The sequence below is a fragment of the Oncorhynchus mykiss genome, chromosome 2 (genome assembly GCF_057628025.1).
Source record: "Oncorhynchus mykiss isolate SJ-2025 chromosome 2, ASM5762802v1, whole genome shotgun sequence".
NCBI lineage: Eukaryota > Metazoa > Chordata > Actinopteri > Salmoniformes > Salmonidae > Oncorhynchus > Oncorhynchus mykiss.
Window position 1 is genome coordinate 48,771,641 of NC_143023.1, and position 18,398 is coordinate 48,790,038.

General features: G+C 42.6%; 1 protein-coding gene across 3 annotated transcripts in view; it reads right to left on the reverse strand.

Annotated features, from left to right (window-relative positions):
- The window catches only part of ptdss2 (phosphatidylserine synthase 2), a 35,989-nt gene that overhangs the window by 8,455 nt on the left and 9,136 nt on the right, over nucleotides 1–18,398 (reverse strand). For all 3 annotated transcript variants that reach the window (XM_021564258.3, XM_090201464.1, XM_021564269.3), the window contains exons 3-5: nucleotides 7,282–7,383; nucleotides 5,911–5,993; nucleotides 240–307 (exon numbers count right to left, since the gene is read on the reverse strand). In XM_021564258.3, the coding sequence (XP_021419933.1) occupies nucleotides 240–307; nucleotides 5,911–5,993; nucleotides 7,282–7,383 (253 nt within the window). The remainder of the gene's footprint in view (nucleotides 1–239; nucleotides 308–5,910; nucleotides 5,994–7,281; nucleotides 7,384–18,398) is intronic.

Genomic DNA, 18,398 nt, shown 5'->3' on the forward strand with positions numbered 1-18,398 from the left:
AAGTTAACTAGTTTCTGGAAGATGTGTTCTCTTCCCTTTAAGTCCCTTCAGATCCATTCCACATCTAATCATGTCATTGATACCTAGTTGGCAGTGCTCTCAGAGAGAACTTGCCTCTATTTCAAAGCTGATTGGAGTGATTATTCATTCAAACAACAATTCTATTGCAACTATAATAGCACAAACAATTCAGTGCTCGGGTGTGTGTGTGTGTGTGTGTGTTGGTGCAATCGACCCACCTGGAACAGCACAAAGATAAGGAATAGCTCGTAGACAACGGAGACACATAGCCAGAAGCGCCAGTATGCTGGAGAGAAAGAGAGAGAGATAACAAAATAGTATACATTTTAGCATAATCTACACTCCTGGGACATCCACAAGGTGCTTTCCTTGTTAATTCTTTAGAGTCTAAGACATTGGAGGAGGCGGGAGTGCTAAACTGACATATGGAATTGTTTTAAGATGGTCTATCGATCATTCAGCGATTTGATTTAGAATTTTGGGACCCCTCAGGTATCCAAACAATATATAGATTTTGGCCTTTACTACTAAATCCCACAGAAACACATTGAATAACACATTCATAAATGGCAAAAAGGACAGTCCAAAAATGTATCATAAGAAACCAGGTTGACGCATCTGTCCTAAATCTAGCAGATATAAAAATAACTCACAAATCTACTTCCATTCCTTTTTTTACCGGTACCGGATACCTTCAGATGAGTCCCGTGACAGATATCTTCAGTTTAAACTGACACATTTTGATGGGATTTTTTTTTTTTTTTTTAACTTAGATTGACTCACCAGTGTGCCAATCGACTCTACGGGGTTAACGGAAAACAGTAAATAACCACAAAACTGAGTCACTAATAAGGACCGCAAGGAAACATATTACTGCACAGCATCCATTTAGTTTGTTTTGTTTATTGACAGTGTAGTAGGGCTGGGATACATACCGTAGCTCCAGTTTCTCCAGTCTAAAACCCTGGAGTAACCTTCACACCATCCAGTCCTATACAAGACTTTAGTCTCCTACAATGGGCCATTTGTTTTGCAAAATAGAAACACCTGGCAACAAGATGACAATGCCTGCAAACCACAAGTAGTGTTGTAGCATGACAAGTGTTGCCGTGTTTGCATTTGACTATCCATCACCTGTAGTAAACAAATGAGTAGGTATGAGTAGGACTACTTAAATAGCTAACAAAATGGTTAGTGGCCCTAAGTGTTGAGATTGCCTGCAATGACAACAAGCTCAGTCCGATGATGCTGTGACACACCGCCCCAGACCATGACGGCCCCTCATCTCCAAATCGATCCCGCTCCAGAGTACAGGCCTCGGTGTAACACGCATTCCTTCAACTATAAATGTGAATCTGGCCATCACCCCTGGTGAGACAAAACCAAGACTAGTCACTGAAGAGCACTTTTTGCCAGTCCTGTCTGGTCCAGCGAAGGTGGGTTTGTGCCCATAGGCGACGTTGTTGCCGGTAATGTAAGGCAGGTCCTCACCAGACAACAGGCCTACAAGCCCTTAGTCGAGCCTCTCCCAGCCTACTGCAGACAGTCTGAGCACTGATGGAGGGATTGTGCATTCCTGGTGTAACTTGGGCAGTTGTTGCCATCCTGTACCTGCCCTGCAGGTGTGATGTTTGGATGTACCAATCCTGTGCAGGTGTTGTTACACGTGGTCTGCCACTGTGAGAATGATCAGATGTCCGTCCTGTCTCTCTGTAGCACTGTCTTAGACATAGCAATTTATTGCCCTGACCACATCTGCAGTCCTCATGCCTCCTTGCAACATGCCTAAGGCACATTCACACAGCTGAGCAGGCATCTTTCTTTTGGTGTTTTTCAGAGTCAGTAGAACAGCCTCTTTAGTGTCCTAAGTTTTCATAATTGCCTACTCCCTGTAAGTGGTTAGTGTCTTAACAACCGTTCCACAGGTGCATGCTCATTAATGGTTTATGGTTAATTGAACAAGCATGGGAAAACGTGTTTAAATCCTTTACAATGAAGATCTGTGAAGTTATTTGGATTTTTACTAATCATCTTTGAAAGACCGGGTCCTGAAAAAGGGACGTTTCCTTTTTTGCTGAGTTTACAATGGCTCTTTGGTTTGTAGCCTGTAATGGTTTGTAGCCCTTGCCAGGCTTTCCCACTGTCCTTGAAAAGGTTTTCATATTTGTCTTTGTATGCTGCCTTGCACTTGCTACCCGATTCAAAAACATGATTTTTAATTCCAGAGTTACCCACGGTTTATTATTGGGGAAGACGTTGATACTTTCTTTTTGGGAATAACGAGATCCTCACAGAAACGGATGTACTCACAGTTCAGCTGATCTGACTCTACATACTATGTTATGATCTGATCTCCTAAGATTGGGATGTGCCTTAGAAAAATATGCACCTGTGACATTACCACAACAGAGGTTCAGACAGGTTTAATTTCAGGTAGGACATGAAACATATTGCTGATATGGTACATTTTCAGATTGAATTGTGCAATTCAGAGTTTCACAGCTGAATGGGACAAGTTGTAAAAGACAAATTCCCAGTTTCCACTGTTCCTGACCAATGCACATGCCGCGATTAAATAAACAAAAAGTTGTTCAACTGGTGGTGCTTGAAACGACACACTAGGAAAAGGCCAAATCTGTCTCTGCAGTAAGGCTGCACGATTTGGACAAAACAACAAATTGCAATTTTTGGGGGGGCCAGATATTGCAATTGTGATCATGAATTGCAATTTTCCAACACTTGAGTGAAAAACATGTCTAACGAAATTACCAAGTTAAAACAACTGTCAGGGTAGAGAACATCACTTCTAATATGAGATCATATGAATTAATACATACTGTGCTAACAGAATACAAGACCAAATGAAACAAATCTTTTCCAACATTGTTATTGGCTACATACACCTACATATTAACAAAACGCATGTTTTATATGATCATAGAAATATAGTGTGCTATAAGCATAGCACTTATTTATTCATTTATGATTAACATTATGGAGCTCTTATTTTAGCATTCATTTTTAAACAACCTAAATTAATGATTTATTCAGGAAGGTAGAATAGGAAGCTTATGATTGTGTAATTATGTATAAGTAGGCTCAAATCATTATTATTATTGGAATTGTTAGTCAAAGTTCCAGATATGCATCGTTGGTCACAGATAATTAAATAGATTTGGCACTAATCTATGCATTTCACTTGACAGAATACAGATATGCATCGTTGGTCACAGATAAATAAATAATGTAGGGGCGTGGATCAGTCAGTATCTGGTGTGACCACCATTTGCCTCATGCAGCACGACATCTCCTTTGCATAGAGTTGATCAGGCTGTTGATTGTGGCCTGTGGAATGTTGTCCAACTCTTCTTCAATGGCTGTGCGAAGTTGCTGGACATTGGCGGGAACTGGAAAACGCTGCTGTACACGTCAATCCAGAGCATCCAAAACATACTCAATGGGTGACATGTCTGGTGAGCAGGCCATGGATGAAAGGACATTTTAATCTCCCAGGAATTGCGTACAGATCCTTGCGACATGGGACTGTGCATTATACTGAAACATGAGGTGATGGATGAATGGCACGACAATGGGCCTCAGCATGTTGTCACGGTATCTCTGTGCATTCAAATTGCAATCGATAAAATGCAATTGAATTCGTTGTCCAATTTATGCCTGCCCATATCATAACCCCACTGTCATCATGGGGCACTCTGGTCCCTACGTTGACATCAGCAAACCGCTTGCCAATATGACACACGCAGTCTGCCCGGTACAGTTGAAATCAGGATTCATCCGTAAAGAGTACACTTCTCCAGCGTACCAGTGGCCATTGAAAGTGAGCATTTGCCCACTGAAGTTGGTTACGACGCCAAACAGCAGTAAGGTCAAGACCCTGGTGGGGATGACGAGCATGCAGATTAACTTCCCAGAGACGGTTCCTGACAGTTTGTGCAGAAATTCTTTGGTGTGCAAACCCACAGTTTCATCAGCTGTCTGGGTGGCTAGTCTCAGACCATGCCGCAGGTGAAGAAGCCAGAAGTGGATGTCCTAGGCTGGCTTGGTTACACTTGATCTGCGGTTGAACATATTGCCAAATTCTCGAAAACGACATCAGAGGCCACTTATGGTAGAGAAATGAAAATTCAGTTCTCTGGCAACAGCTCTGATGGACATTCCTGCAGTCAGCATGCCAATTCCCTCAAAACATTAGACATCTGTGGCATTGTCTTGTGTGCACCTGCACATTTTAGAGTAGCATTTTATTGTCCCCAGCACTCGGTGCACCTGTGTAATGATCATGCTGTTTAATCAGCTTCTTGATATGCCACCCCTGTCACGTGGATGGATTATCTTGGCAAAGGAGAAATGCTCACTAACAGGAATAAATTTGTGCACAAAATTTGAGAGAAATACACTTTTGATCAGTATAGACACACTATATACACACACACACACAAAAGCATGTGAACACCCCTAAAAAGTGTGGATTTGGCCATTTCAGCCACACCTGTAAAATGTATGCCCTGCTAGAGCTGCCCCAGTCAACTCTAAGTGCTGTTATTGTGAAATGGAAACGTCTAGGAGCAACAACAGCTCAACCGCAAAGTGGTAGGTAACAAGCTCACAGAACGGGACTGCAGAGTGCTGAAGCGTGTAAAAATCGTCTGTCCTCGGTTGCAGCACTCACTGCCGAGTTCCAAACGGCCTCTGGAAGCAATGTCAGCACAATAACTGTTCGTTGGGAGCATCATGAAATGGTTTCCCATGACCGAGAAGCCGCACACAAGCCTAAAATCACCATGTGCAACGGCAAGCATTGGTTGGAGTGGAGTATATCTCGCCGCCATTGGCCTCTGGAGCAGTGGAAATGTGTTCTCTGGAGTGACAAATCACGCTTCACCATCTGGCAGTCCGACGTACGAATCTGGATTTGGCGGATGTATTGTAATCCCTATGTAATCTGATGCAGTGTATGTAATCTGTATGTACGTCACACACAGTCAGGATAGTCTTTATGGCCCACTCCATTGTAATGTAATCTGATGCAGTGTATGTAATCTGTATGTACTTCACACACAGTCGGGATAGTCTTCATGGCCCACTCCATTGCTGTGCCGCCAAACATCTATATTGATCTAGAAGCAGACATGCATTCTTTCTCTCCCCACTAAAGACATTTTCAGAGGAAGAACAGACCTGCTCTTCGAACCAGTATCTCTACTTGCACATTCATCATCTGCACATCCATCCCTCCACTGTTTAATTGCTAAATTGTAATTACGTCGACCACTACGGCCTAATCATTGCCTTACCTCCCCAAATCTTACTACATTTTTCTACTGTATTATTGAATGTATGTTTGTTAACTCCATGTCTGTTGTTTGTGTTGAATTGCTATGCTTTATCTTGGCAAACGTCGCAGTTGTAAATGACAACTTGTTCTCAACTGGCCTAACCTGGTTAAATAAAGGTGAAATATAAAAATAAGACCGGAGAGCAATACTCCATTACAGAGTTTGATTTACACCTGTGCTTGCCACGGCAGTTGACAACTTTTTATGTTTGACATGTCCACAGTGCTGCAGCACCACCACCTTTGAAAGCAGCGATTCACCGCAAGCCATATCTGGGAAGAATATTATAGGTTTTCAGTTTCACAAAAGCATTAAATCCCTCTTTTTTTTCTTTCAAAGTGTAAAAGTGACCATGTTGACTCACTAACGGTGTCTCTTTGGACAGGATGTAGTTTTGCTGAGAGCGTGTCCCATGTCAATGCACTTAGCCTACGTATCAAAAGGCTTGGCAGGCTCGTATTCACTGAAGTACAACAGCACGACGAAGCAGAAATGTGAAGAGTATTTGCACTGCGGCTGGAGGTTGTGTTACCTGGATGTGGTCTGGTGAATGGGCCATCTTTGGCTTGTGTCACTCCAAAGCAGAGGAACACTAGGATGCTGGCCACAATCCCTCTGGTAGAAAACACAAGCAGACTTCAGTAAATAGAGCAACTAATGATAAACTCACATACAGCTCAGTCCTCTTTACAGGATGACTAAAAATATACATTTAGAATATTATGACATCTATATACACGGACTGGAATTCATGGTTTGCATTAAAATGTCATTATTTGACCCATGTTTTGGCTAAAGAGCATTAAATCATCATTTTACTTTCAACCCTCCTTAGAGGTTGTTCTGTAGGTCAAGGTGGGTGAAAGAGCAAGTTTTAGAGGTGGAACACCAGGCAAGTTAAGGGCAAGGCCCAGGCAAGCTGAGTACGTGTGGCATGCTAGCTGTACCCATCATGTCAGTGCACATGACTGAAGAGGCGAAAAGGTGAGGAAGCCTAGGTGCGTGAGACAACCACCCCCAGGGGATCAGTGCATTCAGGTGAAGGCATTCAGCCAGGCATGCAGTAGGGTAGTGGCATCGGTTGTGACCCGGGGGGAAGAAGTTGTAGTGGGCTCTAATCTCCCAGGCGAGCTGGGCCTCGCTGACCACGGCAAATCCCGTTAATGACCATCGGATTGTCAGTACAGATAACAGGAATAGCTGGTTGGGGTTAACGCCTTCCTAAGTAAACACCAACACTAATACTACACAGCGAAACAAGCGTGCAAACACACTTCCTCCGTCTGAAGACTCCCCAATGCTGCCAAATTCCTCTGCTAGCAAAACTCACTGAAATGGCTTAAGACCATGCAAAGGCTCTTAAAGTTCTTACTTACATCATAGTCAAAAAACAGATTAAAAAAAAGTATATGTTAATGACTAGTACCAAAGCAGGGGGGTGGGAATAGAAACAGTCCTCTGCTCCCCAAAGCATCCATTAGTCAATACCTAGCTTTTTCCTACATTATATCTATGCCTTGCAATCTTCGATGTATTCTCCAACAGCCATTAATATTTCATTTGCTTGAGTGCTGGCCCTTTCTTTCATAATAGTGTGCTTTTTACTAGGCTTCACAGCATCTTTATGCTACAGAACTTAGTAAGAGTTGAGCACGTATTACAGTGCAATATCTATTTTGACATTTCAAAAAAGTGCTCAAGAACTGAACAGTCAAAGCTAAAAATAAAGGAGGAACCTAGAAGACTGTGTGCTGACTGTGCTACAAGCCAGCTGGGCTGAAGGTGACTGGCTGTTCGAGGTGGAAGTGATTCCTTTCACACAAGCAGTCGTGACTAAGTGTGTGTCGCCGTGCTGCATGATTATAGAAGAGAGACATCGTGTGTGCGTAACCGAATGGCTGACCTTTTCGTGTTGTACGTCGTATCCTGGGGTGTCTCCTCCAACAGAGTGACATAGACCAACACACACGTGAGAATGAAAAGCACAGTGACTGTATGTGCTCTCCTGCAATGAGAGAGAGGGAGGGTGAGGAGAGAGAGCGGCAATCAATGACAGTGTGGCAAGAAGAATCAGCAACATTCATTGGCTGGACATGCAATGAGCAGTGTGTGTGTGTGTGTGTGTGTGTATGTGTAAGAAAGAGTTGAGCTTCTTGGGCGAATTCAGTTCAATGACAACAGATCGTTCACCTCCGCCGTGCTGATACACCATTCCTCCATACAGCCTCCTAGTTTGAGTACACTTAAGAGAGTTCCCTTTTCTCCACAGTTAAGTGTGCTACATATGAACAGGCCACATTGCATGTTTCAAGTATGTACCTACCACACCCACACATTAACCAAAAAGACTGGTAGGGGCAGGGAAAGAAAAAACAGAGGGAATGTTAGTGTTAGGTCAGAGGTTGTTCAATAGGGTAAATGGTGTGAAAGAGCGATAGAAGGAGGGAGAAGGGTGGAAGAATGGGAGAGGACATTGAGTGGTACGATGCCTGTCTGCCAGCCTTCTTGAGAGAGACGGGGTGAGCATAGGGCTAAGCGATATCGAATTCATTCAATTCATTTGGACTTATGTTTTAGCGCGATATTCCAAACGCAATAAAAAAAATTAAAAAAAGAGCGTTTATGTCCGCTTGTTCTCATGTGGTCTTTTTGGTCTCATCTCCTTCTGTGCTGGGTGCACCTTCCTATTTACACCAGAGATCTGTACACACAGTGCCTTCAGAAAGTATTCACACTCCTAGACTTTTTCTACATCTTGCGTTACAACCTGAACTTAAAAATCGATTGAATTGAGATTTTGCGTCACTGATCTTATACACAATACCCCAGATTGTCAAAGTGGATTTTTGTATATTTTTTTAACCGTTTACAAATTAATTACAAATGAGAAGCTGAAATATCTTGAGTCAATAAGTATTCAATCCTTTTGTTATGGCAAACCTAAATAAGTTCATGAGGTAAAGCAAAGTCTAAATAAGTTGCATGGACTCACTCGGTGTGCATTAACAGTGTTAAACATGATTTTTGAATGACTACCTCAGCTCTACAACTCTCACATACTGATGATTGTAAAGGTTCCTCAGTCAAGCAGCGGATTTCAAGCACAACTTAAGCCACAAAGACCAGGGAGGTTTTCCACAAAGGGCATCTATTGGTAGATGGGTAAAAAATAATAATTTAAAAGCAGGCATTGAATATCCCTTTGAGCATGGTGCAGTTAATTACACTTTGGATGGCGTATCAATACACCCAGTCACTACAAAGACAGGCACCCTTCCTAACTCAGTTGCCAGAGAAGGAGGAAACAGCTCAGGGATTTCCCCATGAGGCCAATGATGATTAAAACGGTTAAAATGTAATGGCTGTGTTAAGAGATAAAGTAGGATGGATTAACAACATTGTAGTTACACTGGAATGTTAATGTATGTACCTAAATTCCCAAACCATCACGGTCACCTAATAATCGCCAGTTTACAATTGGCTCATTCATCCCCCTCCTCTCCCCTGGAACTATTCCCCACGTCGTTGCTGCAAATGAGAACGTGTTCTCAGTCAACTTAATTGGTAAAATAACGGATAAAAAAAATGCTTAGTTTGTCACACATGGCATTGCTGTACCACATACTGCTAGAAGCATTAGCCAAAGACTGTTATATTACCTGTCAAGTCTGTCTTATAAATGTGCAATCAGTGTGAGAAATAAGGTAGGCCACTTGATTTCAAATCTGAACAAAGTGGACAGGCTAGAATGCTATTCAAACAGTAGGAGACAGACAGAAGGGTGTGTATGACTATTCAACTGTTCTGCCTTGTTAGCTAGCAAATAGATCTAAATTGGCTAAACTTGAAATATAAAGATCAGCTAGCTACTGATTAGCATGTGGGCTTATGATTGAGAGATTGTTTTTGAGAACTGTGTCAATTTTCTATAATGCCTGCTGCAAGAAGTGAGTCAATATTAGTGAATGTGGCAAGGTTTGAAAACAAATACAGACTAGGAAGGGAAACCTAGCCGGGAGCTGCCCCGTGACACGAACCTACCAGACGAGCTAAATGCGGCAATCAACACTGAAGCATGCATGAATGCACCAGCTGTTCCGGCCGACCTTTAAAAACAGGTCGAAATTCAAAGCTGTGGGGCCAGACAGATTACCAGGACGTGTACTCAAAGCATGTGCGGATTAAGTGGCAAGTCTCTTCACTGACATTTTCAACCCCTCCCTGACCAAGTCTATAATACCTACATGTTGTTTCAAGCAGACCACCATAGTCCATGTGCCCAAGGAAGCGAAGGTAACCTGCCTAAATGAACACCGCCCGTAGCAGTCACGTCGGTAGCCATGAAGTGTTTTGAAAAGCTGGTCAAACAAGTGAGTTGGCCTTGGCAATATTTATAAAATGTCCTATCAATAGAGTATCCTTGATTTGGAAATGTAAAGTGATGGAGGGGGAGGGAAAGGGATAATGATAAAAACACATGGAGCACGGAGGGGAATAAAGAGTGCTGCCGCATGCCATAAAGGAGGTGTTGTATGCGGATCGCATTGGCCTGATATGACAAGATGGTGATGTTGAGTCATGGAGCGGGCATGTGGTTTTGTTGTTCTTCCGCTGTAATCCCTTTGGCAGGAGAGAGCTTTTTGTATGACTCCTGCCTAACAACAAACCACTGGGGAGAAAAGCTTGCTGGGACATCCTTCCATGCCGGCACCAAACAAAGATCAGCACACTCCAATTGACTAGCTTTAAGGCCTAGACTCTCTCACAGACCACTATTCACTTGGTAGTGTCATGTCTTTGGATATCATTCATGTGATGATGATAATCGATTTGATAAAACAATGTTTCATTTTTACGATGATTAAATTACTCATGTAACAATTACCACATCAGCAATCTTGGGGCACCACTTAAGTTTGTTTCATGAGTTACCTTTTTTCAAATTAACTTAAAAAAGATATATCGCCTACATTTCAGCCATCAAGGAATTGTTATCTTCTATAAGTCTCATTTTGAATTGTGCAAAATCTTTGGATATCTGCAAGAACCCTAGCATAAATGAATCAGCGATACACAAATTGGTTTAATTATTTATTTACTAGCTAACTAAATAATCACATAGAATTACATACACAGTAGAGTTATTGGTTACTAATCCAATGCAGTGAAAGGTCCCTAGTGAACTAAACCGATATGACAGCTTGTAAGACCAAATGAAGAGAGAGAGGGCCATGTAAGAAAGAGCATGAGAAAAGAAAAAAGGACTTCACCATCACACATACAGCTGATAACTATGGTCATGGAAATGCTTTGCACATGATCAGTTACTTTCTAAAAAAAGATCTAGAAAATAACTGATGTATTCACCCCCTTCGCTATGAAGTCCCTCAATAAGACATGGTGCAACCAATTACCTTCAGAAGTCACAGAATTAGTTAAATAAAGTCCAACTGCGTGCAATCTAAGTGTCACATTGATCTCATATAGACCGCAGACGGGTACAGTTGAAGTCAGAAGTTTACATACACCTTAGCCAAATACATTTAAACTCAGTTTTGACAATTCCTGACATTTAATCAGAGGACATTTTTACTATCTTAGGATCACTACTTTATTTTAAGTGAAATGTCAGAACAATAGTAGAGAGAATTATTTATTTGGGTCAGAAGTTCATACAGTACACTCAATTAGTATTTGGTAGCATTGCCTTTAAATTGTTTAACTTGGGTCAAACGTCGTGTCAGGTAGCCTTCCACAATAAGTTGGGTGAATTTTGGCCCATTCCTCCTGAAAGAGCTGGTGTAACTGAGTCAGGTGTGTAGGCCTCCTTGCTTACACGCTTTTTCAGTTCTGCTCACAAATGTCCTATTGGATTGAGGTCAGGGCTTTGTGATGGCCACTCCAATACCTCAACTTTGTTGTCCTTAAGCCATTTTGCCACCACTTTGGAAGAATGGTTGGGGTCATTGTCCATTTGGAAGACCCATTTGCGATGTTGCTTCAATATCTCCTCAATTTTACTTCCTCCTGATGCCATCTATTTTGTGAAGTGCACCACTCCTTCCTGCAGCAAAGCACCCCCACAACATGATGCTGCCACCCCCTTGCTTCACGGTTGGGATGGTGTTCTTCGGCTTGCAAGCCTCCCTCTTTTTCCTCCAAACATAACGATGGTAATTTATGGCCAAACAGTTCCATTTTTGTTTCATCCGACCAGAGGACATTTCTCCAAAAAGTAAGATCTTTGTCCATGTGCAGTTGCAAACCGTAGTCTGGCTTTTTAATTCCGGTTATGGAGCAGTGGCTTCTTCCTTGCTGAGCGGCCTTTCAGGTTATGTTGATATACAGTTGAAGTCAGAAGTTTACATACACTTAGGTTGGAGTCATTAAAACTTATTTTTCAACCACTCCACAAATTTCTTGTTAACAAACTATAGTTTTGGCAAGTCGGTTAGGACATCTACTTTGTGCATGACAAGTAATTTTTCTAACAATTGTTTACAGATAGATTATTTCACTGTATCACAATTCCAGTGGTTTACATGCACTAAGTTGACTGTGCCTTTAAACAGCGTGGAAAACTCCAGAAAATGATGGCATGGCTTTAGAAGCTTCTGATAGGCTAATTGACATCATTTGACTCAATTGGAGGTGTACCTGTGGATGTATTTCAAGGCCTACCTTGAAACTCCGTGCCTCTTTGCTTGACATCAAGGGAAAATCAAAAGAAAACAGCCAAGACCTCAGGAAAAAATGTGTAGACCTCCACAAGTCTGGTTCATCATTGGGAGCAATTTCCAAACGCCTGAAGTACCATGTTCACCTGTACAAACAATAGTACTCAAGTATAAACACCATTGGACCATGCAGCCGTTATACCACTCAGGAAGGAGACGCGGTCTGTCTCCTAGAGATGAACGTACTTCTGTGCAACAAGTGCAAATAAATCCCAGAACAACAGCCAAGGACCTTATGAAGAAGCTGGAGGAAACAGGTACAAAATATCTATATCCACAGTAAAACGAGTCCTATATCGACATAACCTGAAAGGCCGCTCAGCAAAGAAGCAGCCACTGCTCCAAAACCACCATAAAAAAGCCAGACTACGGTTTGCAACTGCACATGGGGACAAAGATTATACTTTTTGTCCTCTGGTCTGATGAAGCAAAAATAGAACTGTTTGGCCAGAATGACTAGAGGTCGACCGATTATGATTCTTCAACGCCGATACCGATTATTGGAGGCCCAAAAAAAGCAGATACCGATTAATCTGATGTTATATATATATATATATTTGTAATAATGACAATTACAAAAATACTGAATGAACACGTATTTTAACTTAATATAATACATCAATAAAATCTATTTAGTCTCAAATAATGAAACGTTACATTTTGTTTAAATAATGCAAAAACAAAGTGTTGGAGAAGAAAGTAAAAGTGCAATATGTAAAAAAAAAAAGCTACCGTTTAAGTTCCTTGCTCAGAACATGAAAGCTGGTGGTTCCTTTTAACATGAGTCTTAAATATTCCCAGAGAATAAGTTTTAGGATGTAGTTATTATAGGACTAGGTCTCTCTTTACCATTTGTATTTCATATACACCTTTGACTATTGGACGTTCTAATAGGTACTTTAGTATTGCCAGCCTAATCTGAGGAGTTGATAGGCTTGAAGTCATAAACAGCGCTGTACTTCAAGCATTGCAAAGAGCTGCTGGCAAAAACGCAGGAAAGTGCTGTTTGAATGAATGCTTACGAGCCTGCTGCTGCCTACCACCGCTCAGACAGACTGCTCTATCAAATCATAGATTTAATTATAACACACAGAAATATGAGCCTTAGGTCATTAATATGGTCAAATCCAGAAACTATCATTTCGAAAACTAAACGTTTATTCTTTCAGGGAAATACGGAACCGTTCCGTATTTTATCTAACGGGTGGCATCCCTAAGTCTAAATATTGCTGTTACATTGCACAACTTTCAATGTTAAGTCATAATTATGTAAAATTCTGGCAAATTAGTTTGCTACGAGCCAGGTGGCCCAAACTGTTGCATTTACCCTGACTGTGCGTGCAATGAATGCAAGAGAAGTGACAATTTGCCTAGTTAATATTGCCTGCTATCATGAATTTATTTTAAATAAATATGCAGGTTTAAAAAATATATACAGTGCCTTGCGAAAGTATTCGGCCCCCTTGAACTTTGCGACCTTTTGCCACATTTCAGGCTTCAAACATAAAGATATAAAACTGTATTTTTTTGTGAAGAATCAACAAGTGGGACACAATCATGAAATTTTTTCCCATTCCTCCTGCAAAACAGCTCGAGCTCGATGAGGTTGGATGGAGAGCATTTGTGAACAGCAGTTTTCAGTTCTTTCCACAGATTCTCGATTGGATTCAGGTCTGGACTTTGCCTTGGCCATTCTAACACCTGGATATGTTTATTTTTGAACCATTCCATTGCAGATTTTGCTTTATGTTTTGGATCATTGTCTTGTTGGAAGACAAATCTCCGTCCCAGTCTCAGGTCTTTTGCAGACTCCATCAGGTTTTCTTCCAGAATGGTCCTGTATTTGGCTCCATCCATCTTCCCATCAATTTTCACCATCTTCCCTGTCCCTGCTGAAGAAAAGCAGGCCCAAACCATGATGCTGCCACCACCATGTTTGACAGTGGGGATGGTGTGTTCAGCTGTGTTGCTTTTACGCCAAACATAACATTTTGCATTGTTGCCAAAAAGTTCAATTTTGGTTTCATCTGACCAGAGCACCTTCTTCCACATGTTTGGTGTGTCTCCCAGGTGGCTTGTGGCAAACTTTAAACAACACTTTTTATGGATATCTTTAAGAAATGGCTTTCTTCTTGCCACTCTTCCATAGGCCAGATTTGTGCAATATACGACTGATTGTTGTCCTATGGACAAAGTCTCCCACCTCAGCTGTAGATCTCTGCAGTTCATCCAGAGTGATCATGGGCCTCTTGGCTGCATCTCTGATCAGTCTTCTCCTTGTATGAGCTGAAAGTTTAGAGGGACGGCCAGGTCTTGGTAGATTTGCAGTGGTCTGATACTCCTTCCATTTCAATATTATCGCTTGCACAGTGCTCCTTAGGATGTTTAAAGCTTGGGAAATCTTTTTGTATCCAAATCCGGCTTTAAACTTCTTCACAACAGTATCTCGGACCTGCCTGGTGTGTTCCTTGTTCTTCATGATGCTCTCTGCGCTTTTAACGGACCTCTGAGACTATCACAGTGCAGGTGCATTTATACGGAGACTTGATTACACACAGGTGGATTGTATTTATCATCATTAGTCATTTAGGTCAACATTGGATCATTCAGAGATCCTCACTGAACTTCTGGAGAGAGTTTGCTGCACTGAAAGTAAAGGGGCTGAATAATTTTGCACGCCCAATTTTTCAGTTTTTGATTTGTTAAAAAAGTTTGAAATATCCAATAAATGTCGTTCCACTTCATGATTGTGTCCCACTTGTTGTTGATTCTTCACAAAAAAATACAGTTTTATATCTTTATGTTTGAAGCCTGAAATGTGGCAAAAGGTCGCAAAGTTCAAGGGGGCCGAATAATTTCGCAAGGCACTGTATATATTGCTCAACTAAAAACACTAAAATAACACATCCTAGATCTGAATGAATGAAATATTCTTATTAAATACGTTTTTCTTTACATAGTTGAATGTGCTGACAACAAAATCACACAAAAATTAATCAATGGAAATCAAATGCATCAACCCATGGAGGTCTGGATTTGGAGTGACACTCAAAATTAAAGTGGAAAACCACACTACAGGCTGATCCAACTTTGATGTAATGTCCTTAAAACAAGTCAAAATGAGGCTCAGTAGTGTGTGTGGCCTCCACGTGCCTGTAGGACCTCCCTACAACGCCTGGGCATGCTCCTGATGAGGTGGCGGATGGTCTCCTGAGGGATCTCCTCCCAGACCTGGACTAAAGCATCCGCCAACTCCTGGACAGTCTGGTGGATGGAGCGAGACATGATGTCCCAGATGTGCTCAATTGGATTCAGGTCTGGGGAACGGGCAGGCCAGTCCATAGCATCAATGCCTTCCTCTTGCAGGAACTGCTGACACACTCCAGCCACATTGTCTTGCATTAGGAGGAACCCAGGGCCAACCGCACCAGCATATGATCTCACAAGGGGTCTGAGGATCTCATCTCGGTACCTAATGGCAGTCAGGCTACCCCTGGCGAGCACATGGAGGGCTGTTTGGCCCGTTCGGCCCCCCAAAGAAATGCCACCCCACACCATAACTGACCCACCGCCAAACCGGTCATGTTGGAGGATGTTGCAGGCAGCAGAACGTTCTCCACGGCGTCTCCAGACTGTCACGTGCTCAGTGTGAACCTGCTTTCATCTGTGAAGAGCACAGGGCACCAGTGGCGAATTTGCCAATCTTGGTGTTCTCTGGCAAATGCCAAACGTCCTGCATGGTGTTGGGCTGTAAGCACAACCCCCACCTGTGGACGTCGGGCCCTCATTACCACCCTCATGGAGTCTGTTTCTGACCGTTTGAGCAGACACATGCACATTTGTGGCCTGCTGAGGTCATTTTGCAGGGCTCTGGCAGTTCTCATCCTGCTCCTCCTTGCACAAAGGCGGAGGTAGCGGTCCTGCTGCTGGATTGTTGCCCTCCTATGGCCTCCTCCACGTCTCCTAATGTACTGGCCTGTCTCCTGGTAGCGCCTCCATGCTCTGGACACTACACTGACAGACACAGAAAACCTTCTTGCTATCCTGGATGAGCTACAGTACCTGAGCCACTTGTGTGGGTTGTAGACTCCACCTAATGCTACCACTAGAGTGACAGCACCACCAGCATTCAAAAACGCCCAAAACATCAGCCAGGAAGCATAGGAACTGAGAAGTAGTCTGTGGTCCCCACCTGCAGAACCACTCCTTTATTGGGAGTGTCTTGCTAATTGCCTATAATTTCCACCTGTTGTCTATTCCATTTGCACAACAGCATGTGAAATGTATTGTCAATCAGTGTTGCTTCCTAAGTGGACAGTTTGATTTCATAGAAGTATGATTGACTTGGAGTTACATTGTGTTGTGTAAGTGTTGCCTTTATTTTTTTGAGCAGCATATATATATATATATATATATACACACACATACACACACACACAATTCTGAAAGGCCCCAGAGTCTGCAACACCGTTATTTTTATTTCACCAGGTAGGCTAATTGATAATTATTGATATCAATAATTATAATTGATATCAAGTTCTCATTTGCAACTGCGACCAGGCCAAGATAAAGCATGGCAATTCGACACATACAACACAGAGTTACACATGGAATAAACAAAACATAGTCAATAATACAGTAGAACAAAAGAAAACAAAGTATATACAGTGAGTGCAAATGAGGTGAGGTAAGATAAGGGAGTTTAGGCAATATATAGGCCATGGTGGCGAAGTAATTACAATATAGTAATTAAACACTGGAATGGTAGATGTGCAGAAGATGAATGTGCAAGTAGAGATACTGGGGTGCAAATGAGCAAGAAATAAATAAATACAGTATGGGGATGAGGTAGGTAGACAGATGGGCTGTTTACAGATGGGCTATGTACAGGTGCAGTGATCTGTGAGCTGCTCTGAAAGCTGGTGATTAAAGCAAGTGAGGGAGATGTGAGTTTCCAGCTTCAGAGACACTTGCAGTTCGTTCCAGTCATTGGCAGCAGAGAACTGGAAGGAAAGATGACCAAAGGAGGAATTGGCTTTGGGGGTGACCAGTGAGATATACCTGCTGGAGCGCGTGCTACGAGTGGGTGCTGCTATGGGACCAGTGAGCTGAGATAAGGCGGGGCTTTACCTAGCAGAGACTTGTAGATAACCTGTAGCCAGTGGGTTTGGCGACGAGTATGAAGCGAGGGCCAACCAACAAGAGCATACAGGTCACAATGGTGACAAAACGGATGGCACTGTGATAGACTGCATCCAGTTTGTTGTTGAGTAGAGCGTTGGAGGCCATTTTATAAATGACATCACCGAAGTCGAGGATCGGTAGGATGGTCAGTTTTATGACGGTATGTTTGGCAGCATGAGTGAAGGATGCTTTGTTGCGATATAGGAAGCCAATTCGAGATTTAATTTGGGATTAGAGATGATTAATGTGAGTCTGTAGGGAGAGTTTACAGTCTAGCCAGACACCTGGATATTTGTAGTTGTCCACGTAGCTGTCCAGAGTAGTGATGCTGGGCGGGCGAACAGGTGCGGGCAGTGATCGGTTGAATACCATGCATTTAGTTTTACTTGCGTTTAAGAGCAATTGGAGACCACGGAAGGAGAGTTGTATGGCATTGAAGCTCGTCTGGAGGTTAGTTAACACAATGTCAAAAGAAGGGCCAGAAGTATACAGAATGGTGTCGTCTGCGTAGGAGGTGGATCAGAGAATCACCAGATGTATACAGAGAAGAGAGTCGGCCTGAGAATTGAACCCTGTGGCACCCCCATAGAGACTGCCAGAGGTCCAGACAACAGGCCCTCCGATTTGACACACTGAACTCTGTCTGAGAAGTAGTTGGTGAACCAGGCGAGGCAGTAATTTGAGAAACCAAGGCTGTTGAGTCTGCCAATTAGAATGTGCTGATTGACAGAGTCGAAAGCCTTGGCCAGGTCGATGAACACGGCTGCACAGTAATGTCTCTTATCGATGGCGGTTATGACGTCGTTTAGGACCTTGAGCGTGGCTGAGGTGCATCCATGACCAGCTCTGAAACCAGATTGCATAGCGGAGAAGGTACGGTGGGATTCGAAATGGTCGGTAATCTGTTTGTTAACTTGGCTTTCGAAGAGCTTAGAAAGACAGGGTAGGATAGATATAGGTCTGTAGCAGTTTGGGTCTAGAGTGTCACCCCCTTTGGAGAGGGGGATGACCGCGGCAGATTTCCAAACTTTGTGAATCTCAGACGATATGAAAGAGAGGTTGAACAGGCTAGTAATAGGGGTTGCAACAATTTCGGCAG